The 25,180-nt window shown below is 42.2% G+C and overlaps 2 protein-coding genes and 1 pseudogene across 5 annotated transcripts in view; 1 reads left to right on the forward strand and 2 right to left on the reverse strand.

Moving 5' to 3' along the window:
• Positions 1-8,139: 8,139 nt before the first annotated feature.
• On the forward strand, positions 8,140-8,573 carry LOC118722518 (60S ribosomal protein L39). The gene has a single exon (XM_036444055.2). It carries the CDS (start codon positions 8,210-8,212, stop codon positions 8,363-8,365), a length of 156 nt encoding a protein of 51 aa, XP_036299948.1. The 5' UTR covers positions 8,140-8,209; the 3' UTR covers positions 8,366-8,573.
• Positions 8,574-16,323: 7,750 nt separating this feature from the next.
• Positions 16,324-17,489, reverse strand: LOC118722517 (annotated as a pseudogene).
• A 1,353-nt stretch (positions 17,490-18,842) lies between these two features.
• Positions 18,843-25,180, reverse strand: part of CAGE1 (cancer antigen 1) — a 66,492-nt gene continuing 60,154 nt past the window's right edge. For all 4 annotated transcript variants that reach the window (XM_045584239.1, XM_045584241.1, XM_045584240.1 and 1 more), the window contains 2 exons: positions 22,544-22,583; positions 18,843-19,105 (listed from right to left, as the gene is read on the reverse strand). In XM_045584239.1, the coding sequence (XP_045440195.1) occupies positions 19,064-19,105; positions 22,544-22,583 (82 nt within the window). In that variant the 3' untranslated portion in view covers positions 18,843-19,063. The remainder of the gene's footprint in view (positions 19,106-22,543; positions 22,584-25,180) is intronic.

The following is a 25,180-nucleotide window of genomic DNA, read 5'->3' on the forward strand; positions in this document are numbered from 1 at the left end:
CTGATTTCCAATGAAGATTCTCATTCCTCATGTTAGAGAGACTCCTACCGTTTTTCCCCAAAAATAAGACATTCTCCGAAAATAAGACCTAGCGCATGGAAAGATAAGACATCTCCTGAAAATAAGACCTGGCTCAACTTTGGGAGAAAAAAATAATATAAGACACTGTCCTATTTTCGGGGAAACAGGGTAGTAGTTCTGTCCCTGCGGTTCTTATGACACACTCAGACATAAACCGTGAGGAATCCATCTAGGCTTACACTGCGGCTTTCATTCCAATTATGTTATAAAATTATCACTGATGGATTTTATTGAGGACTTGAATTTTAGTAGCTGGTTGGCTACTAAAGGTACAGCAGGGACAAATAAAAGTGTTCCTACTCTGGCTGTGACTACTGCGATGAATCTAGGGAAAATAAAAACATACAGTCACAAAACAGAGACCTGTATAATTGTCCAACTGGCAGAAAAAGCAGTAGTCTATGGATCAGGGAAATAAAATCCTCATCCTGATCTTAGTGCTCATAAATTCTACCGTGTTTCCCCGAAAATGAAACATCCTCCGAAAATAAGACCTACTTACAGGTTTCCTTCTGAGTGAAATATAAGGCATCCCCCCGAAAATAAGGCCCCCGCTAGGCTCTGTCTCAGAATGAAATTTTCCATAAACTGGTCGCTAGGGCTGGCATCTAGCAACCAGTGACTTTACGTGGACTCCTGACGTCACTGTTGTGTGGAGGCTGAGAGGAGGTCTGAGTGAGCAGTGAGTGCAGGGCGAGAGAGAGGAGGAAACTTTCGCAGATGCTTGTAGAACAGGGGGATTAGAGCAGACAGGACATGACAAAGGTGGTGAGTGCTGGTCTGTCTCTGGTGGCACTACCTGATGCTCACGGCCGATCTCATGATGACTGAAGGTTCTCAGTCAGTGGCAGATCCTGCTCCAGCCCAGATCCAGGCCCCAGCAAGCCCAGTAACAGTCCCCAGGCAGGCACCAGGGGGTAAATGTCAAAGGGATAGGAGAGATGTCTGGTGAAAGTGTTCAGTGGCACAGGGGTGGGGGGAGGGGATCACTTAAAATGACACAGGAGAATCAGAGGGGGCAATCAAAATGACACAGGAGGATAAAAAGGGTTTACTAAAATGGTAATCCCCCCTCTGATTCTCCTGTGCCATTTTGATTCCCCCCTCTAATCTCCCCTGTATCATTTTAAGTGATCCCCCTCCCCCCACCTTGATACCCCAATTCCTTTTATTTACTCCTAGAAATGAGTGCAAAAAGAAAAGGCTGCTCTGTGGAGTACAAGAAAGGAATCGTGGAAGACTCCTGGGGCCAAAATCTTCCTGCTTTCTGCAAACAGAGGATGTTGAGTATCCTATTGGTCCGAAAATGGCGAGCAGAGTAAGGTAACCTCATTGAACGAGTGGACAAGGGAAATGCTAAAAAGCACAAGTGTGGATCAGTTTGGCAACCATTGTTTTCTGAGCTGGAAGACCTGATCTGTGAATGGGTTGTTGACAGGAGAGCAAAGGCTTTGGTTGTGAATAGGGCTCAGATTCAAGAATTTGCCCTTGCAATGGCACCACAGTTTGACATAGCCTCCGAAGACTTCAAAGCATCACAACACTGGCTGGATAATTTCCTTCAGCAAAGTGAACTGTCTTTAAGAAGATCTACAACATTGTTTAGGTTGGAAGATACTCAAGTTATTAAGCTAGCACTTGCATTCAAGTCCTTTATTAATGATACTGACATCTCTAAATACAATCTTTCCTACATCATTGTTATGGAGGAAACTGCAGTGTTTATGGGCCAATCATCTCAAACAACAATTGAACAGGGGGGTGCCACTTAAGTATACATTCCCTCCACTGCTTACGAAAGTGCACATGTTTCCTATATTTTGGCAATTCGTCTGGATGGCACTAAAATCCCACCTTTAATCATTTCTAAGGGCAAGAAGGAAAAGATTGAACGTGTTTTGGGCATTTTTATTCTTGAAAGTGAAAAAGCCTGAGCCATACAAGCAGTTATAAGGAAGTGCATCGATTTAATGCTGCCACTTGTTATGCAAGGGAGCCAAAGAGGTCTGCTAGTCTGGGATGCAGCCAGCACTCACCGCGCTAAAGACATGAAGACATTTCTTCACAAAAGAAAAATATATCAGATAATGATTCCAACAAGAATCACGGCCTATCTCCACACTCTTGATATTGCAATAAATAAGCCATTCAAAGACAATTTGGGCATGGAAATTAAGGACTACATTGAAAATAGAATGGAGAGAAATCAGCGTGGAAACTTTGTGAAACCTAAACTGCAAGAAGTTGTGACTTGGGTGAAGAATTCATGGGAGAAAATCACTGACAGTTGCATTGCAAATGCACTGCAAGCAGGCTACCTTGACAAGAAGTACTCATTTAAAGACAGTGCTATTGCTAAACATGAGAGATTTGGTCCACTGATTCTGAAAGAAATGGAGTCACAGAAATTCACCAAGAAATTCAGGAATTTGATTGTTATGATGATGTTCCAGAAGATGATGACATGATTGCCATTGAATAAATGAGTAAATTCTTGATACTGTAGGATTCACAGTTTGTCTGGTTTGTGTTGACAACTACTGTACTACCGTACCGTATATAGGTAATAAATTTCCTTTATTTTCATTTAACAACAAATGTGTACCGTATTCTTCTTCATGGAAAAATAAGACATTCCCTGAAAATAAGACCTAGCGCATCTTTGGGAGCAAAAATTAATATAAGACACTGTCTTATTTTCGGGGAAACAGGGTATATATCTGTGATCTACGTTCTGCTGCAATAATCACTTTTCCCTTGGTGCCCACCCAAGAGCTCTCTCTCCTTTACTGGTTCAAATCTTTAATTTATGGACTTAAGAATTCCATCTACTGCCCTGGCCAGTGTGGCTCAGTTGGTCAGATACTGTCCTGTGCACCAAAAGATTGCCGTTTGATTCCCTGTCAGGGCACAAGCCCCAGCCATGGGCTTGATCCACAGTAGGGGGCATGAAGGAGGCAGCTGATTGATGTCTCTCTCTTGCATCAATGTTTCTCTCTCCCTTTTCCTTCCTCTCTCTAAAAATCAGTAAAAATATTTTTCTAAAAAAAGAATTCCATCTACTAATTTATTTAGGTTTTCCCACATATTCCCTTACGTTCTCTGTGTGTGTTTGTCACCTCTGCACCTATCATCCTATATAATAAACAGGTAATATGAAAATTAACCCTCATGCCTTCACAAGATGACTGCCTACAACCAGGCCTGCAGGAGGGTTAGTGAGGGACAACCAAACGACTGAACAGGCAGGCTGCATGGAGCTACCAGGCTGGTGGGGTTAGGGGATAGTTGGGGGCAACCAGGCCAGCGGGTGAGCAGGGCAGTAAGGGGTGACCAGGCTGGTGGGGGGCAGGCAGGGGCAATCAAGCTGGCACACAGAGACAGTGAAGTGTGATCGGGCCAGTAGGGGGGCCAGTTAGAGGCGACTAGACAGGGAGGCAGGTTAGTGATTAGGAGCCAGTGGTCCATAACTGTGAGAGAGATGGGCGACTGCCAGTTTAGGACATCCCCTGAGGGGTCCTGGATTGGAGAGAGTGCAGACTGGGCTGAGGGGACCCCTTCCCCCCATGTACGGATTTCATGCACTGGGCCTCTAGTCTTAAAGATAATAGTTTTCTAGGAATACACCAAACTTTGGGTCATTCTCTTGCATACACTCAGGCAAATCTGCAGTTGATTCTCCACTTTTGTTACTTCATTCACTTAGAATTTGTAAAAACAGAACCTTCTTTTCCTTTGATTACTTAATATTTTCCTCATCATAATTATCAAATGTACTTAATAATTATGTAACTGGTTTTTGTTCTGTTTTATTCCCTCAGATAATGGTGTAGTTAATGAACCACTTATGTCCTTTAAGCTTGTGCTCAACTGTCACTTGTTCTCACCTTCCAATTTTAAACTATATTCCTCTCCCCTCTGTGCCCCCTGCTCTCTCTCTCTCCCTCCTCCCTCTGCTCCCTTCATTCTAGTCTCCTTGTTTTCATAGTATTTGTTATTTTCTAACACATCATAGAGTTTATTATGTCTCCTGTCAACATCTGGAGGCCAGGAATCTTTGTGCTTTTGTGTCAATGTTATAGAACAGTACCTGACACCCAGTGGTAACTCAGAAAATATTTACTTAATTTGTTGTGTTGTAATAAGTGACATTTTTCCTCCACAAATTTGCAACGTAAGAATCCAAGATGGCGGCATAGGTAACACCTAACTGCAGCCTCACACAACAATTTCAATAAAATACTACTAAAATACAAAATGGACATTACCCAGAACTACAGGAAAGTTGAGTGACTGGAAATTCTACAATGAGGAGGAAAGAGAAAACCAGAAGGAAAATCAGAGGAGCTGTAAAAGCCTAAGGTATGGAGACACGTTGTGCGTGCAGAGAGGAAGGAGCCGAAGAGGAGGGGGAGGCTGAGTGCCTGGCTGGCGTTCCCTAGGGGGAAGGAGATAAAAGCTCTGAATGTGCTTAACCCCAGATCCGACAGCACTGAACCCCAGATCTAGGCCAGACCCTGGGGATCGAGGCTCATACAGAGGGAACCTGGGTGGAATCTCGGGAGCGGTGAAAGGCAGAGTCCCTGGAGGCACGCACATTACGTGCAGAGGACGGACTGTTGACTCTGCTGCTAGATTGCCCTAGTGGGAAGGAGACAAAAGCTCTGGACTGTGCTGAGCCCCAGTTCCGACTGCACTGAACCCCAGTTCTAAGCCAGACCCTGGGGACCCAGGCTTATACAGAGGGAGCCTGGAATGTAAGGCGGAAACCCAGGGGAGCAGTCCCGGAAAAGCGCACCTTGCATGCAGAGGACGGGCGGTTGACTGTGCTGCTGGATTGCCCTAGCACTAAGGAGACAAAAGCTCCAGACTGCTCTGAAGCCCACTTCCAACTGAACTGAACCCCAGTTCCGGGCTCATTGGGGGAGAGCCTAGACTGTTTGGTAGCAGGCAAAACTCGAAGGCACCTTTCTCTCAGAGGTGCTTGCAGCAAGTACCGAAGGACCCTGAGGAACACTAAGACTCAGGAACATCATAGGGCGTGGCTGACGGAAGCCAAGGCTGTAGGCTCCACCCTGAAACTCTGCCCCATCCAAGGTGAACAGAGACTTTTAAGGCTACCAACTTAGGGAAGCTGCGAAAATGCTGAGACAAGAAAACAGATCACAAACAAAAGAAATGGAGGACAAAAAGCGACTGAATATAGAGTTCAAAACCACGCTTACAAGGTTTTTCAAAAATTTCCTAGAAAAGGTTGATAAGACCTATAAGGATATGAAAAGGGATCAACTAGAAATAATAAGGGGTTAACAAGAAATAATAAGGGATCAACAAGAAATAAGGGATCAACAAGAAATAAAGAATACATTGTCTGAAATAAAAAATATTATACAGAGTCCTAAAAACAGAATGGAAAATTGCAAGAATCAAGTCAAAGATTTGGAACATAAAGAGCCAGAAGATACTCCTCTGCAGAAGCAAGAAGACAAGAGAATCCAGGAAGTTGATGATAATGTAAGAAATCTCTGGGACAATTTCAAACGAACCAACATCAGAATTATGGGGGTCCCAAAAGAAGAGAGAGAGCAAGATACTGAAAGAAATAGTGACAGAAAACTTCCCCCACCTGGTGAAGGAATTAGACCTACAAGTCCAGGAAGTGCACAGAACCCCAAACAAAAGGAATCCAAAAAGGACCACACCAAGACACATAATAATTAAAATTCCAAGAGCAAAAGACAAAGAGAGAATATTAAAAGCAGCAAGAGAGAAACAGGTAGTTACCTATAAAGGAGCACCCATACAGTTGTCAGCTGATTTCTCAACAGAAACCATGCAGGCTAGATGGGAATGGCAAGAAATATTCAAGGTGATGAATAGCAAGAACATACAGCCAAAAATACTCTACCTAGCAAAGCTATCACTCAGAATCAAAGGCCAGATAAAGAGCTTCACTAATAAAATTTTTTTTAAAAAAGCTAAAGGAGTTCATCACTGCCAAACCAGAATTATATGAATTGCTGAAGGGGTTCTTTCGGAAGAGAAAAAAAATAAAGATAAAAATTATGAACAACAAATACATAACTATCAATAAGTGAATCTAAAATCCAAGGGAATTAAAAAACCTGATGAACAATATTAACTGGTGAATATAATAGAATCAGAGGTATGGAAGGGGAGTGGACTGATGATTCTCAGGGAAAAGAGGAGTGGTGGGTGCAGGAAGAGACTGAACATAAATTGTGCACCTATGGATGAGGACAGTGGGGGGTGGGGAAAGGGCAGAGGGTGGGGTGGGAACCTGGTGGAGGGGGGGAAAAATGAGGAACTTTGGTAATAATATGAACAATAAAGGTTTATTTAAAAAAAATTTTGGAACCTAATTTCAAGTGTAGACCAGATAAGAAAGGGAAATTGTCAAGTAAATAAGTTACACTTACTATATGCAAGCAAAAACTTAATTGTCTTTCATCTAGCAATGGCTTAAAAAAAAAAGAAAAAGAACTAGGTTTGGTGTACCATACTGTACTCCTGACAAAAAAAATTTCCTTTGTGATCCTAATGAAAAGGGGGTGAGATGGGAAAAAGAAACAAAAAATAAGGAAGGCTTTCAAAGGAATTATGGCTTTTCAACTCAATGATTCCCAACTGATCCTCTTTCTTCATAATTCACAGACCTCCCTCCAATTACCCCCAACAAATCTTTCATTGAAAAGAACAGACAAAATTATAAGCACCTGATCAGTCCCCATAAACTCTACCAGTTACCTCCGTCTGTGGCCTGCCCTCCTTGCTATTATAATAAAAAATGTTTATAGGCCTATCAAAGGCCATCTGTCATTTGTGGTTTAACTTCCATTTCCTGCTCAAAACATGTGATTTGGAAAATAGTCCTCTCTTCTCTACCTCTTAATAAATTTCTACTTCTCCAATTCACTGCTCCCGCTTTGGGCGGGTCCCGTCCAAAGTGGGATGTCTGGTCACCTTATGCTTCCATCAACTTACAAATAAACTATAATATTATCCATCTTAAAAAGTGAAATTCTCCTGAGGCCTCTGTTCTTGTTCAGCAACAGCCTCATTTCTCTGCTCTTGGACATGGTGCAGCTTCACTTCTCTGCCTATTCCAACTGGGCTTTTATTCTCCCCCTGCACTAAAACATCCCCATCTTGCTAAATCCAAAAGTCATCATCTGAGCCTTCCCTTTCCTTTTATTTAAAAAAATATTAAAAAAAATTTTTTTCTTTCATTTTTTTAAATTAAGGTATTATATGTGTATATATCTTACCAACCCCCCCTACTCCCATACATGCTCTCCCTCCCCAGAGTTTTGTGTCCATTGGTTATGCTTATATGCATGCATACAAGTCCTTCTGTTGATTTATCTCCCCCATATCTCCCTCCCCTCCCCACTGTAATTTGACAGTCTGTTTGTTGTTTTACTGTCTCTGTATCTATCTTTTTGTTCATCAGTTTATAATGTTCCTTATTATCCATAAATGAGATCATGTGTTGTTTTTCTTTCATTGTGAGCCTTTCCAATCCTTCCCTAACACTTGTTTCTCTAGCCTCAATTTATAGCCATACCTTCCAGTTTCCTTCCACCACCCTGGCCCCTCCTTGTCTCTTCCTGGCCCCTAAATGTGCCTGTTAGAATGCATATAGTAGTAAGGCTGTAAACTCATTAGTGCACCTTCTGTGAGAGGGCCTGGAGGTCACTCTGTTACTAGAGCGATAAGAAGTGACCAGAGGTCAGCTATCCTCCATAGACTAGGGCTGAGGGTAAGAAATGCTGTTATAAAACAGGCTGAGAGCAATGGGGATGAGAGAAGGCCAATGGCACTAAGCCATCATAAACAAGGTGGGCACAAGCTGCAGAGTCAGAATAGAGGAGAAGTAACGGGGATGGGCAGGATTAACTTGTAGAAAGCTATGGGTTGTGGGCTCTCAACTTATTGCTTATTTATATAACTAAGTAAATCAAGAAAGATCAGGAGGCTGAGGGCAATCACTCCAATAAAAAGTCATGATCTGTTTCTCAGTTGGGCCTGAGCCAGTTCTTGGTTCAAGAACCCAGTAACTGGCTCTTTCTCCGCCATCGAGGTGCGCGCTCGCCTCTCCCTCACCATGTCTTCCCACAAGACTTTCAGGATCAAGAGGTTCCTGGCCAAGAAACAGAAGCAGAATCGGCCCATTCCCCAATGGATTCGGATGAAAACTGGTAATAAAATCAGGTACAACTCGAAGAGAAGACATTGGAGAAGAACCAAGCTGGGCCTATGAGAACTCACTCATGACAGATGACTCACATATTTATGCTGTATCCAGGTTGCCTACACCTTTAAATGATTGAAAAGATGCTACCATCTGGACAGTTGGAGCATTTTAATTGGAGAATTAATGGACTTGTGATTTTGCTCTATTGGTTTTTTTCCCCCTTCTGCAATAGTAGGATGGTTCAGTAATAAATGTGTGAGATCTTTAAAAAAAAAAAAAAAAAAAAAGAACCCAGTAACTGAAGAGAAGCCAGCCTCTGTGATGGGGTGCCCTGGACCACTACAGTAAACACCCCATCCTTCCTCAAAGGAGCCTTTGGACACTGACTCACAGTCATCATGCACTGAGGAAGGGGACACCCAGACTTTTAGAAGATTGCTGGACACAAGGTCTGAGCTGACATTATATCCATGACCTCAAGTACCAACATGGCCCCTTCTAGAGTAGAGCATGTAGGAGCCAGGTCCAGCAAAAGGGGGTCCTTCAGGTTCTCAGAGCTATCCACATCTGGTCCCTGAAAGTACAGACGGAATGGTGTTTGAAAGGACCCTCACACTAGTTCCTAGTGAGAGCTATTGAGAGCATGAATGGCCAAGTGAAAGCTTCTGATATTGACACCACCACTCCCCTCCCCCAGCTGAGATAGTAAATTAAAAACACAACCACACCCAGAGCAATGGTAGAGACGTGTGCCACACTCAAGGGGTAGTGGACTCTGTCAATCTCCAGTTTAACTTGCCAGCTGGCTCTACAAGAACGAGATGGCTCACAGCAGAAGATAGGGTGATGCGGAAGCTTTATCAAGTGGTCGCCTCAGTGCCTCCTGCTCAACTGCAGCAGCGGGTCCCAGTTTGCCCTCCAAACCCCTACATGTACCCTGGAACAAGACTGACCAGAATCCGCCGAAACCGGTTTGGCTCAGTGGATAGAGCATCGGTCTGCGGACTGAAAGGTCCCAGGTTCAATTCCGGTCACAGGGCATGTACATTGGTTGCCGGCACATCCCCAGTAGGGGGTGTGCAAGAGGTAGCTGGTCGATGTTTCTCTCTCACTGATGTTTTTAGCTCTCTATCCCTCTCCCTTCCTCTCTGTAAAAAATCAATAAAATATATTAAAAAAAAAAAAAAAAAAAAAAAGACTGACCAGAATCCTAGAGATATTTGGGGTGGAAGCAGAGATTGATTGTAAACAGGTTAGAGGAAATGTTGGGGGTGGAAGTGATGGAAATACTCTAGAACAAGATGTGGTGGTTATTGTACGAAAATAAATTTGCTAAAGTCATTGATTAGTACACTTACAATAGGCGAATTTTACGGTATATAAATCATCCCTTGATAAAGGGATGAGTATATAAAAAGATCTATCAATTATAGTAATTCCTTATGTGTTTATGTACTGTAGTTTTAAAGCCTATTTGTATGAGAATAGAAAAGATAGGTATTGGTCTCTGCGCCAGTTATGACAAATAAACAATCTGAATTTGTCTAAAAAAATAATTCCGTCTACTAATTCATTTAGGTCCTCCCACATATCCTTGGAAATTGCTAAGTGGTGAGAGCACATCTCTTGTTCTATTGAGGTGGGGTCCTGGATGGGGGCAGCTCATCAGAAAGATGGAACCATGATTAGAAACTTGGACTTTTCAGCCCCACACTCCATTCTCCAGAAAGGGGAGAGGAACTGGAAATGGAGTTAATAACCAACCAGGCCTACGTGATTTTGCCTCCATTAAACCTCAATGGTATGGGATCCGGAGAGCTGCTAGATTGGTGAACACATCCAAGTACTGGGATGGTGATGCAACCCGACACCATAGGGACAATAGTTCCTGTGCCCAGGACCCTCCCAGACCTCACCCTGTGTATGTATTTGATTGTTCCTTTGTTTTCTTTACTAAACTGGTATACATAAGTGTTTCCCTGAGTTCTAGGAACCACTGTAGCAAAATGATCAAACCTGAAGAGGGGTTGTTGGGAACCTCTGATTTATAGTCCATCAGTCAGGAGCACAGTGACAGCCTGGGCTTGGGATCAGCGCTTGAAGTGTGTGAGGACAGTTGTGGCACTGAGCTTGATCTGTGGGATCTGATACTCCTCCTTCAGGTAGATAGTGTTAGAATTGAATTCAGTTACATTGTAGGGCAGCCAGCTGATGTGACAGAATTGCTTGTTGGGGGAAGACAACCCCACTCCCCCCACCCTCCCGTGAAGGTGATGTCAAGTGTTGTCAATGTGGTAAGCGAGTAGCAGTGAAAGAGAACAGAGCAGGGAAAGAAGTTGAGGTTTTCCTTAAACACCATTCTTCTTGCACCAAAGCTCTCTGATTAGGGATGTTCAAATTCTCTAGTCCAAACTGAAGCACAGGAATGCATCAGTGGAGTAATTTTACCATTCCAATGGTGAAATCTTGAAAATTCTCTTTTCGGAACATTTTTTGACCTTGGCCTCATTTACTATAAGAATCCCCATATGTCACGTCTTGCTAAATTTAAAAAAAAAAATGTTTTTCATGCAAGCTTGGTCTTGCTAAATACAGGAAGATCTTCATCCAGTTTCACAACTTATGCCTGAAAGAGATACAATCATAATTCATATTAACTCCCTTTTATTAGAGTCCTTTGTATATTTCAGACTGGATCTGCTAGATTTGACTATATATGTCACTGACTCACACTGAATTGTGTCTTTATAGGCAAATGTTATAATTTATTAAAGAGAGATATAAAAATATTTACATTAACAGTAACATAGTCCTAAGATTGCTCATAAAATAGTATTTCTATGAACTCAGCTAGTATGAAGGAGCCTGGGCTTGAACTTAAAGCTCATGATGCCATCTTGAGTGCTATTTGCTATAGTATACTATCTCCCAGGTGCTATACTTTAGGGAAGAATGTGCTGAGTACCATTAGAAAGTCTGAGATAAAAATAGAGGAGATAAGGTGTTGCTTTGAGATAAAAATGAAGATGACCTTTAAATTAGGCCTTAAGGATACAAATGTTTTAAATTGAGGAACCGAATGTTGGAACTGGAGGAAGGAGGAAGTTTAGCTTGGTTAGCACAGAGAAGGGCATTCTCAGAAAAAGAAACAGTATGGGCCAAGCCGCTCACGCGTCTTCAAACTACGGCCTGCGGGCCACATGCGGCCCGCAGAGGAGTCTGATCTGGCCCGCCAGGTTTTTTGGGCAGTGAGCGCAGCCGAGGTGTTACAGTAGGAATTAGTAGTTCATATAGTCCGGCCCTCCAGCTCTCTGAGGGACCGTGATCTGGCCCCCACTTTAAAAAGTTTGAGGACCCCTGGGCCAAGGCATACAAGTAGTCTGGGGCCAGAGCATGTAAGGCAGGACTATGACGTGAGGACTTGACGTGAGAACTTGAAACCCTATTCGTAAAATATAATTAAATTATATGTATTCTGTGAACTATTACAGCCTTTTAAAATGAGAGAGGCCTGTTGAGACTGCCACTGTGAAAACGTTTTTATCAGAAACACTGTGAGTTGAGCTAGCCACTTAATGAAGATAATATGTGAAAGTGCTTTGTGAGCGGTAAAGAGCAATCTTTCAGAAGGTATAATGGGGAGTGAAGAGAGGACCTATGACAGCTTTAGAGAAGAGGGTTCAGTAAGAATCTAGGCTGGGGTAAGAATTCAGTAAAGAGTCATAACCTGAAGGTGTAAGAGAGTGAAAATTAATGAAGGACCCTCCAGAATATGCTTTGGGTCAGAATTGAGGGAACAAGGGACAGAGGGAAGGAGAAGAAAGTGAATAAAAATATAGAACTTGTGAGATGGGGAGGACATTGTAACTCTTTGTGATATCCTGTGTGTTACAGAGCGAGTCCCCAAGAGATGGACCACCAAAGCCAATTTGATTAAGCTAGCAAGAATTTATTACAGATTCGAATCCGGCTCAAACCGTGGCTGACGCAGCAGCCGGCAAACACCCAGGTGAGAGCCCTGATGGAGGGGCAGTCCCTCCAGAGCGCTCACACAAAAACACAGACAAACACACACCTACAGCGCCAGTCAGGCTCTCCGGATCGGGGTCCCTCATGGTTCTGGCTGGGGATCCCAGACGAATTCGTGATCCCCAAGGACCACCAGGGAGCCGAGTCCGATGCAATAAACAAAAGAGCCTTATCCATGCTAGTATGGGCTCTGTCCCACTCACGCAGCATGGCGGAAGAGAGTGAATTTCGCCCAGTCCAAGGGTTTTACTCAGGTCGGTGGTGATGTCACAGCCTCGGCTAACCCTGATTGGCCCCTCAGGACAAAGAACTGGCCGTCCTTATCTGTTCCTAAATCCTAAAGACTAAATTCTAAAGACTGGGGACAGCCCTCAGGGTTGGTTCCCAGTCACACCCTGCTGAACATTGGAATGTGGCCCTATCTTGCCCATAATACAAAAGCAGAACTAAAAGTTATCTATAATTTCTACCCCTGAAGCTACTGAGTCAGTGGGAGTCAATCTCCTGTAACTACCCTATTTTTTAAGCAAGTAATCGAAGGTCGAAGTCAGATAGCAAGGTTAAAATTCAAACAGCAGTTTTTACCCAAGTATGATTGCTACCATGTTTCACTGTGGTGAAAACCAAAGCTTTGCTCTGTGAAGGCAGAAGTTGAGGCTATTTCAGACCTTCACCTCTGCCCTCAAGCGTCCTACAGCCAGAGGAGAGTGAGCTCCCTCCACTTACACCACAGCTCCCCGCTACCGAAGGAACCTGTCCTGATTTCCTCTTTTCAGCCTCAGAGGAAGATGTGTCCCTGCTCCTATGCTGAGCCTTGATTCATCAATTTTGCCTAATTTCTTCTTTATCTTCAGTCCCTTCCCAGACCACTGGATCCTTCTCAACATATATCTAAGTACTTATGAAATATCTCCCCAGCGTTTCTCAGCAGCCTTACATGCCACCCATCTTTCTCGTAGTATATCTTCCTCTGTCCCTCTTGTATTCTCTCCCTCAGTTAAGATGCCACCATCCAGCTAGAACCCTGTTAGGCTTCCCAGACTCCTCTCTCTCCACTCCCAGAGCTAACCAACCCTCAAATCATTTTCATTTTACCTTTAAAGTCACTTTGCATCCGTACCTTTCTTGTTATTTCCACGGCCACTATTTTAGCTCCTGGACTCAGTTTTTCTTGCCTGGAGCACTGTAGCAGCATCATAACTGGTACTTCTGATTCTAGTATCACCCACCATCAACTTACCCTTTATATCATTATTATAGTGATCTTTCAAAAATGCATGCCTGATCATATCACTTCTGTACTTAAAATCTTTCAGAGAAAAAGGAAAAAAAATAAGTAAAAATTAAAATTAAATAAAATCCTTCAAAGCTTCTAAAATGATGAAATCCAAATTTCTTAATATGCATATAACATGGTCATCTTATCTCCTGTCCTAGGAAGAACATAGGTTTTAGACAGTACTTGTGGTCCAGGGATTGCAACAGGGTGTCTGAGGCCTCTGTGCTCTGAGTGTGCTCTTGCTTTCCTCTTCTATCTAAGGAATATCCAGGCAGCCATGCTGATCTGGCTCAGGTGTCACCATTTCTGTAAAATCTTCCCTGCGGTTTTCTCACACAGTCCAGGGCCATTTCATCTATGCTTTTAGAGCACCTGGAACAGGTAAACCTACACCATTCTAGAGCAGAGTTGATTTATCTATCTTTCTCGACAGATTATGTAGTCCTTGGTGATCTTTGCTTGATTTCTCTCTCTATCCTTGGCATCTAACACAGAGGCTGTCACACAGTTTATTGACAGTCACTAAATGTTTACTGAATTAGGCTCTGCATATTTGAACCATGCATCAAAGGAGGCATCTTCATGTTGAGACAACCTGTAGGTAAAAGCTCATAAATGTGTAATAATACACATTGCAAATGTAGCACTTAGACACACAGCCCTGTATGTAGATAACCTGTGTTAATGTTTTCATTCCAATTGTTTCATCACATTGGTGTACAGATTCCAGGTGCTGAATTAGCTATCTTTATCTTTTTTTTTTTTTTAAGAAATTATACAGTTTTATAATTTTCTCCATTGTATCTTCATTTACTAAAAATAATTTCACAATACAGCAAACCCTTGATTTAACAGACTTTGGGTTTAAAGGACAAAATTTCCATATGTCATATGTGAAAATTAATTTGAAAATGTTTTTAATCAAGATTTTCTTATAGTTCAATTAACAGTTGTTTTTTGGTTACTATTAATAGTCCATTATTATTATTTTTTTACAAATTTTAGCGAATAGGCCATATGTTGGGGGGAAAACACACTAGTAGTTTTGCCAACATAAATACATATTATATATCTACAACTATAGCCTACATATTTAAATCCAAGAGTCACCACTCAGTAAACAATGTTCAGTGAATGACTAGCATGTGATCACACTGCATTGTGCAGGGAGGGTTATTGGTTCTGTTGTCCCATGGCTTGGTGGCTCAACCTTCTGCAGCAGTTTTAATGCATACAGACCAATGTTCCCTTGTGCACTAAGCCACGCTCCAGCTGTGTGCATTTGTTTACTTTGCAGTGACTGGTGAATACAGGCTAGACCTATTCAGTATAAATTTAAAATCACAGTAATACATGTAGAAAACTTTTCTGTGAAATAAAACTTTTCATAGATACTTAATTTTAATTACACAAACGTGCCTACATAAGTTAAAACAGGTAAACGAATTAATTTGTCAATTTTTAAACATACACATTTGGAAAACCTACTTTACTAGAGGCCCGGTGCACAAAATTGTGCATGGGGGCAGAGGAGGTTGTCCCTCAGCCCAGCCTGCACTCTCTCCAATCTGGGACCCCCTCGAGGGATGTCTGACTGCCCATTTAGACCCAATCGGGCCTAACTGGTCAGTTGGACATCCCTCTCACAATCCAGGACTGCTGGCTTCCAACTGCTTGCCTGCCTGCCTTCCTGATTGCCCTTAACTGCTTCTGCCTGCCAACCTGGTCACCCCCTAACCACTCCCCTGCCAGCCTGATTGATGTCTAACTGCTCCCCTGCCAGCCCGTTTGCCCCCAACTTCCCTCCTCTGCCAGCCTGGTCACCCCTAACTGCAGGGTTGATCATCTTCAATTGCCCTCCCTTGCAGACCTGGTCCTTCCCAGCTGTCCTTCCCTACTGGCCATCTTGTGGTGGCCATCTTGTGTCCACTTAGGGGCAGGATCTTTGACCACATGGGGGCAGCCATCTTGAGTGTTGGAGTGATGGTCAATCTGAGTATTACTCTTTTATTAGCTAGGATAGAGGCCTGGTGCATAGGTGGGGGCCAGCTGGTTTGCCCTGAAGGGTGTCCCAGATCAGGGTGGGTGTTCCCTTGGGGCATGGGGCAGCCTGAGTGAGCGGTCTGTGGTGGTTTGCAGGCCGGCCACGCCCCCCAGCGACCCAAGTGGAGGCCCTGGTATCTGGGATATATTTACTTTCTACAATTGAAACTTAGTAGCCTTGAGTGGAGGCTTAGGCTGGCAATGGCAGGCAGAAAGCTTGGCTTCCTCCGTTGCTGGGGAAATGCCTCCCTCCTGCTCTGTGTGGCTATAGCCATCTTGGTTGGGTTTATTTGCATGCTCGCTCTGATTTGCTGGTGGGTGTGGCTTGTGGAGCAGAGTGATGGTTAATTTGCATGCTACTTTTTAAAAATATATATATTTTATTGATTTTTTTACAGAGAGGAAGAAAGAGGGATAGAGAGTTAGAAATATTGATGAGAGAGAATCATTGATAAGCTGCCTCTTGCACACACCCTACCGGGGATGTGCTCGCAACCAAGGTATATGCCCTTGACCGGAATCGAACCTGGGACCTTTCAATCCGCAAGCTCTATCCACTGAGCCAAACCGGTTTTGGCTGCATGCTATTTTTTTTATTAGGTAGGATTATATAACTAACTTTCGGCTTTAACAGACACCCTCTCGCCATTATATCAAGGTTTTATTGTACAACACTTTCAGGCAGTTTCTCTGTTATTTTCTTTGGTTTCTACTTCTTTAGGCAACAATGGCTCCATCTTTAGTAACAAACCTCCCCTTGTCAAACTGGGAAAGAAAACTCATACCACGAAGGGTCCCAAATTTAGCAGTCTGTGCTTACAAACTTCATCGATACCAGTTTGCAGATTGGCAACTGCCTGTTCACTTGACATATCTAGTGTTGCTATTTTGGTCTCCAGAAAGTTCTCCCTTTCTTCAATCTACCTTAATTTCACGTCCACTTTTAAACAGCATTCTGAGGATGTCACAGCCAATGGAATTCCGAGTAAACTTTGGAAACCTTTTTTCAGTTTCTTTTTAATAGATTAAGTTTGGGCATTAGTATTTCTGGAACAGCTGCATAAAAGTCTGATTGAATTTCATCATCCAAAATCTTCTGAATCAGATTAGTTCCTCCTGCAAATGCAGCTTCATTTCCCCTCTGCTATTTTAATCTCTGATGCATTCCCTGTAAGCACAGTAACTTTGCTGATTTCTGAAATGAATGGGTATGGCAAACTAAGGACACTAGCAATGGTTCCACTTTTTTCTTCTTCCCCAGTGCCATATCCAGTGTCACATCAAGATAAACACCTTGCTACCTGACCAGTGTGGCTCAGTGGTTGAGCATTAACCTATAAACTAGGAGGTCAGGGTTCGATTGCTAGTCAGGGCACATGCCCCAGTTGTGGGCTTGATCCCCTGTGGGTGGCAGGCAAGAGACAGCTGATCAATGATTCTCATCATTGGTGTTTCTTTCTCTCTCCATCTACCTTTCTTTCTGAAATCAATAAAATAAATATAGATAGATAGGTAGGTAGGTAGATAGATATAAACACCTTGCTTTGGATTCATCAAGTCCAGAATTTGAAATTTCTTAAGTAAATGAATATCTTTATTTTCTATATCTGCCTTGGATATAAGCGTTTTAAGTAGACATCATCCTCAGATTTGCCATCCATAAAGGGGTATGACTTTATTTTTTTAATTTCATCTTTGTTTTCATTTGCTGCTTTTTTTTTTTGGCACTTTTTTTTTTCTTTCCTGGCTTCCTAGCAGCAGCAAAATATCTGTTAGGCACCTGACACGTGCAGAACAAGAATAGAGAGACATCTGATAAACCATCTTAGAAAGACTATGCCTTTGAGGTATCAAGGGATCTGATGGCCGCACCATATTGGCCATTCCAGATCTAGCCAACTTTATCTTAACATTTGTCATTCTATAATATTTTAATTTTCCCTAGAGGATATTATGAAACATGATGATGATGATGATGATAACGATGATGATGATAACAATATCTCCTTTTGGAACTTGAGTCACTTCCAAAGCTGTCCATGCTTGATTTTCTGAAACTAAACAGTCATGCTTGTGAACTCTTTGTGCATTTCTGATGGTTTGTCTTAAATTTGATGGCAACTTTTTGAATTTGAGAAATTAACAAATTTTATATTTCAAAATTCATATAAGACCTGTCCTGAATTCCCCACAAAAATAACAACAGCTTTTCTTTATTCAGCACTTCCTCAGGGCCAGATATATATTTTCTCTTTGTGCTTACTTGAGTAATTGAAGTGCAAAACTAATTTCAGTGAGATAAAATAATTTCTTCCCTTTTCACTCAAGTTGATTTTTACAGAGAAAGAAGGGAGAGAGATAAAACATCAGTGTGACTGCAGAACATTGACTGGCTGCCTCTGCATGCCCCTAAATTTCATGGAGCTTGAAACATAGGCATGTGCCCTGACCAAGAATCAAACCAGCAATTTTTCGAAGAATGGAGTGACATCCAACCAACTGAGCCACACCAGCCAGGGCTCAAGATATATTTTTGATCCAACAGTTACACCTTCATCATAGATTTGGGATTTACCAAAAGAAAAAATATATTTTATGTTCACTGATCTTTCTGATACATATCACAAAATCTGCTATCTTTGGTTCCTTTGTTTAAATTCATAACTAATTACTCAAAACTATGTTAAGGAAGAAATCATAGAATTAGGACTCAAAAGATAAGTCCTCTCTTTTCATCTATGGTTCAATTCCAAAGAATTTCAAATAACTGTCCATTTAGCTTTAGTTGGCAGTAGGAAGAGCCTGCCTGCCTGGAAAGAAAAAGGATTTCCTTCAGTGGGGGCGGGGGGAGGAGAGGGAAGAGTTGAAATAAGATACATGACTATTTTTATTTATTTATTTATTAATATATATTTTATTGATTTTTTTACAGAGAGGAAGGGAGAGGGTTAAAGAGTTAGAAACATCAATGAGAGAGATACATCGTTCAGCTGCCTCTATCACATACTGGGGATGTGTCGGTATCCAAGGTACATGCCCTTGACTGGAAATTGAACCTGGGACCTTTCAGTCTATAGGCCGAAGCTCTAGCCACTGAGCCAAACCAGTTAGGGCAATATGACTATTTGTATGTGTCACTAAAGACCTGAAAACATTGGAGTGATATTCTGTGAAAATGAAAATAGATATTTGGAAAATCAGCCATTGTATTCATCTGTTTTTATTAAAGTAGAATATGTTTGATTGTTTACAGGATAAAATTAGAAAATAATCACATTTTTTGCAATGTAAAATTTCATTGTTTATACAATTTTAATGTATCATTTGAATGGATTGATTAGGATACTATGCTTAGTAGGACTCTGCTCCTGGAGTGGTTGACAAAATGATTAATGTTTACTCTTCAGTCCTGTTTAATCTATATCATTTCCATGTCCTTCTGAAATATCTGACATCTAAAAATGAAAGGGAAAAATGTTAAGAGTTCAGAAAAGATAGGCATTCAGTGATAGAACAAACAGCAGATTCTTGATTACATATGGAATTCTGATTCCATAAATAGCTCATTCCTGATTATATATGAAAAGTGGTACAAGAATAGCCTATGGATAGATGGACGTAACAAATACTACCAATACTATATTTTAATGATTATTTTTGTTTCAACCTTTAAGGAACATGATAAGGAACAAAGCTGGTTGCTTTCCATCTTCCTTGGTTTGGCTGCCAACTGGCAGAATGAAGGAAAAGGAATAGAAGTAAGAATCTAAATAGTCCATGAAGTGACTCACCAGCACAACATAACCAAGAGTTGGTAGTATTAAGGAGTCCTCATAACTATTGCAACAATTGGATCTCAATGGGGCATATAGAGTGTAGACCTTTGTACCCCTCCCCCACAGAGCTATGTCACAAATAGGCCATGGTATTTATGAATACAATAGAGGCCCAGTGCATGGAATCATGCACATTGAAAGTAAATTAATTAGAAGGTGGCCGGAGGGGCAGGACTGGCATCTCCTGGAACCCACCCCTGTAGTTTCTCTCCAGCCAGCTGCACCTGGGGAAGCACTGAGGCTCCAAGGGCATCTGAGGAGTGAGCGGGGTCCCTCCAGTAGGTGGGGGTCTCTCAGCCTTTGCCTGTGGGAATCGGGCCAAAACTGGCAGTCTGACATTCCCTGAGGGGGCCCAGAGTACAAGATAGCACTCTGCAAAGTTGTTGTCACCTGGAAGCTCCTGCATTGAGCGTCTGCCCCTGGTGATCATTGCACATCATTGTTACCAACCCAGGGAGCTGGTTAGTGAGTCACTTAGCCATATATATATATATATATATATATATATATATATATATATATGTGTGTGTGTGTGTGTGTGTGTGTGTGTGTATACACACACACACATATATGTATGTATATGTGTGTACATATGTGTGTGTGTGTGTGTGTGTGTGTGTGTACTAAAGGCCTGATACACAAAATTCATGCACTGGGGTGTGTGTCCCTCAGCCCAACCTCTCTTCAATCTGGGACCCCTCTAGGGACGTCCGATTGCCTGTTTAGGCCCGGTTGGTCCTAAACAGGCAGTCGGACATCCCTCTCACAATCAAGGACTGCTAGCTCCCAACTGCTTGCCTGTTTGCCTTCCTGATTGCCCCTAACCACTTCTGCCTGCCAGCCTGATCCCCCCTAACCATTCCCCTGACAGCATGGTTGATGCCTAACTGCTCCCCTGCCAGCCTGTTTGCCCCTAACTGCTCTCCCCTGCAGGCCTGGGTCCCCTTCCCTGCAGGCCCAGTCGCCCCCAACTTCCCTCCTCTGCCAGCCTGGTCACCCCCAACTGCCCTTCCTTGCAGGACTGGACCCTCCCAACTGTCCTCCCCTACTGGCCATCTTGTAGTGGCCATCTTGTGTCCACATGGGGGAAGCCATTTTTGACCATATGGGGGAAGCCATTTTGTATGTTGGAGTGATGGTCAATTTGAATATTACTCTTTTATTAAATAGGATAGAGGCCTGGTACATGGGTGGCGACCAGCTGGTTTGCCTTGAAGGGTGTCCCAGATCAGGGTGGGAGTTGCCTTGGGGCGTCGGGCAGCCTGGGTGAGGGGCCTGTAGTGGTTTGCAGGCCGGCCATGCCCCCTGGCAACCCAAGTGGAGGCCCTGATATCTGGGATTTATTTATCTTCTATAAAAACTTTGTAACCTTGAGTGGAACCAAGCCTCCTGCTCACTCCATGGCCGCAGCCATTTTTCTTGGGATTTATTTATTGTCTATAATTGAAACTTTGTAGCGGGAGTACAAGGCAGACCAGGAGTGCGGGAGCTTGGCTTCCTCCATCACTAGAGGCAATCAAGCCTCTTGCTCTCTCCAGCTCCATGGCTGCCACCATTTTTGTGGGGATTTATTTATCTTCTATAATTAAAACTTTGTAGCCTTGAGTGTAGGCCTGGGCTGACCAGGGTGGCAGGGAAGCTTGGCTTCCTCCATTGCTGGGGAAACCGAAGCCTCCTGCTTATTGCAGCTCTGTGGCTGCAGGCATTTTGGTTGGGTTAATTTGCATACTTGCTCCTGATTGGCTGATGGGGTCTGGCTTGTGGGTATAGTGGAGGTATGGTCAATTTGCATTTTACTCTTATTAGATAGATGTCCACTGCCTTGGGCAGGACAGGGGCAGCAGCAACAGCTACATCTTCTGTTAGTAATTACTCCAGGAAGGGTACCTTTGGTCTTAGGTCCACATACCAGTCTATTTAGTACCTATTATGGCATAGTTGTTGGGGATGCCAAAATAAATATTCACTCTCATTTAGTACTTTTTATGTCATAGGTGCTTGGGGATAACAAAATAAATATGAGATAATCCCTGTACTAAAAGAGTTCTAGTCAAGTCAAGGAACATGCAAGAAGAGAACTAGTGAAATATTATAAGTTCTATTGCATCAAAGGTATAGTGTGGAAACATGGGAGGAAACATCTGGTTGACAGGGCAGGAGATGGAGCTTGAGCTGACAGTGGGAAATGAAGTAAGGGGGAGGAAAGAAGTCATCAGCGAGATTCCAGGTACGGGAAACTGCATGGGCAATCACAAGAAAGCATAAAAATAACAGCACATTTAGAAAATTTCAAATGGTTAGTTAGATAGGGTTGGTGTGTATGGCAATGAGAAAACAATGACTGACAGATTAGATAGGAAAAAAAGGGTTACAACAGTGGTCAGCAAACTCATTAGTCAACAGAGCCAAATATCAATAGTACAACAATTAAAATTTCTTTTGAGAGCCAAATTTTTTAAACTTAAATTTCTTCTAATGCCATTTCTTCAAAATAGACTCACCCAGGCCATAGTATTTTGTGGAAGAGCCACACTCAAGTGTCCAGAGTGTCGCATGTGTCTCACAAGTCACAGTTTGCCGACCACAGGGTTAGACCATAGAGGACCTTATGTGCCAAGCTAAAGAGACTGGATTTGATCTTGAATGCAACTGAGAACCACTGGAGAGTTTATGTAGGGGAAAGGCATAATCATATTTTGCTTCAGAAAGATCACTTTATCTACTCTGTGGAAGACAAGAGGAGAGTAAAACTGGAGGAAGAAACACAATTAGAAGATGACTGTGGGAGAGCAGAAGAAAAATGATGAGGGCCTGACATGAAGCAGTAGCTGTGAGATGAAGTTAAGAGGACCAATACAAAGAATGGTCCAGAGAGAGGGGATTCTAATTATAGACAAACTATGATCAGAAGCAAAGAGGCCCTCATCTGAGGATAGAAGGGAAAACTAAGGTGAACATTACTGAAAGGTAACTTCAGGAACTTATGCTTAATCTTGTGTTATTATCAAATTACATAGGAATATAACATTCTTTATAATGATCAGCAATATGACCTACCTCAGTCATGGATTTTAGATGATTTTCTAATCTTCTTGGTCTGAAGGAAATCGAAAGAGAATAATGTAAGAGAGAGGGAGGGAAAGAGAGAGAGAGAGAGAGAGAGAGAGAGAGAGAGAGAGAGAGAGAGAAAGAGAGAGAGAGAGAGGGAGGTGGTGTGGAGAACTAAAAATAATGAACCAAGTATGCTGTGATTTAACATATTCTTTCCCTCACTCAAAGAGAAACTGTCATTTAGGATAGAATTATATGACCCTAAACATTAAGCTAAAGATTTTTAGTATGTAATATATGAGTCATTCTTAGTATAATTAAGAGAATATTTTGAATCACAGTCTCATTACATTTTATCACTCTCATAGATTTGCTTAGGATAAAATTTTGGCTATGATTTGAAAATCTAAGAAATTTCCTTGAAAGTGATTAAGAACTAGAAGCAAAAATAAGAGGTATGAGGTTTTTAAAGTGCCCATTTTTCTTTCCCTGTTTCCTCTACTAAAGACAATTGGAAAAAGCAGCATCATAATTTTGAGATGATGCAGAAAGAGTCCAAAACATGTTCCCATGCTGAATTCAGTGAGGCCAACTGGCCAGTGAAAGGCTTCATGATCAGTGGTGGCTGAAGGCTGGTGTAAGTCTTAAGTTTTCTAAGAAAGAACCTTGGAAGCTCTTCTCTACTACACCCCCTTGCTTCAAGGCCAAGCTAAGTCTATACAAATGGGCCTCAAATTTGTTGTGAAATAGGCCACATGTTATTTATAAGTAAGCAAATATCTGAACTAGTGAAAAATGTAAAAATTTATATGCAAATTTTCTTATTTTAAAAATAATTCTGGAAAAACATATTTCATGATTTCTCTCAGCAACTCAGAAGAGATACACTCAGCTTAAATTAGCAATCACTGAACATCTGTTATATGCCAGGCATCAGATCTAATCTTTCATATTAAGAAAAAATACATTGTTGTTAATTTAGCACTTTGCAAATACTAATACAAATCTGCTAACGACTTTTGATTTTTAAAACATAGTTGTATTTTCAAATGGTAAGCTGAACAAACATGATATAATCAAAATGCACATTTAATGTCTGCCTCCTCCTCCTGCTTTAGACTTATGCCACTCAGGGAAGTTGCTTTTCCTTTGCCATTGGCTGACTATGCAATAGGCCAAATGAGTTTTTACTCACTTTAAGGTAACAGTCAGTCCTCACTGTGAGGCATAAACACAGTCTCAACTTAGTAGGCATATTATCCAGTCTTAAATAGTAATCAATCCTTTAATCTTCTTTCAAAAGTAGGACTTCACCTCTCTCATCTATGGCTTCAGTTGGTGGACTCCAACTACTCTTGGAAGCCAATTTCTGCTCTCTTTGCTCACAACTTCCTCCATTTTCAGCAGGAGAGATGGGATGTAGGCTGTAGGACATTCTTATTTGGCTGGGTGGTTACAGAATCTCTGGACTTGGCAAATGGCTAAAGCTAATTCTCTTCAGAGCTTGACTTTGTTAAGGATCTCTGTCCTACTGTTAGGGGCAGAAATAGAATAATGGGGACTAGTTCTAAGAAATATTAAGCACTAGATGCCCCTTGCAGGAAGATGCTTGCAATAGGGCTTCCTGCTGAGGTCTCTGATGCTCCGCCTGCTTCTCTCCCTTCTACCTGCCCCACCTGCTTCCCTGCCTTCTCTGCTGCCCCACTTGCTTGGTTCTCTGCAGCTTCACTCCCTTCTGCAGCGCTTGGCTTCTTTCTATGCTGTCGCTAGTCTTCGCTCTAGCCTGGATATGCAAATTAACTGCCATCTTGGTCGAGTTAATTTGCATACTCACCCTGATTGGCTGGTAGGCGTGGCTCGTGGGTGTAGCGAAGGTGCACAATTTGTATGTTTCTCTTTTATTAGAGAGGATACTCTATTAACTGTAAGTCTTCTATTCTGATTAGAGAAAGCACATTCTGACCTGGCTGAGAGTTGTATGCCTCAGGACATGGAGTTAACTTGGGAATGTGATCCATTAGTATTTTCCTAGAGCTGCTCATCATCATGGAAAGATTAGCAATCTTATTGCTGCCCTAACTGGTTTGGCTCAGTGGATAGAGCATCAGCCTGCAGACTAAAAGGTCAAGGGCATGTACCCTGCTTATGGGCACGCCCCCAGTAGAAGATGTGCAGAAGGCAGCTGATGGATGTTTCTCTCTGTTCATGTTTCTAACTCTCTATCCCTCTCTCCTCCTCTCTGTAAAAAATCAATAAAATATATTATAGAAACAACAATAACAACAACAAAAACATACAAAACAACCTGTGGCTGAAACAGTATGGTCCTGGAGGTGTCTGCTCTTTTCCAGACTCAGCCCACATTGCCTGTAACCTGTAACCATGGGACCTTGCCTACTTCCCCATGCCTGTAATTCCTCCTTTCCCATGTTATCTTTGCCATTCTACCCAATATAAGCAGCTGGTTTATGGGGGTAATGAGGAGAACAGACTTTTGTAGATGATCTGCTGCTCTCCCATACTGCTGGCATTATTGAAATAAAGGTTTATAAATGATTCAATCTTGTCTCTGCTTAATTGGCTCAAGTAGTGACAGACAGCTCTGACCCATTCATTGTTTGGTTTCACTACAAATTCCCTTGA

Source organism: Pipistrellus kuhlii, unplaced genomic scaffold (genome assembly GCF_014108245.1).
Source record: "Pipistrellus kuhlii isolate mPipKuh1 unplaced genomic scaffold, mPipKuh1.p scaffold_m20_p_2, whole genome shotgun sequence".
Taxonomy (NCBI): Eukaryota; Metazoa; Chordata; class Mammalia; order Chiroptera; family Vespertilionidae; genus Pipistrellus; species Pipistrellus kuhlii.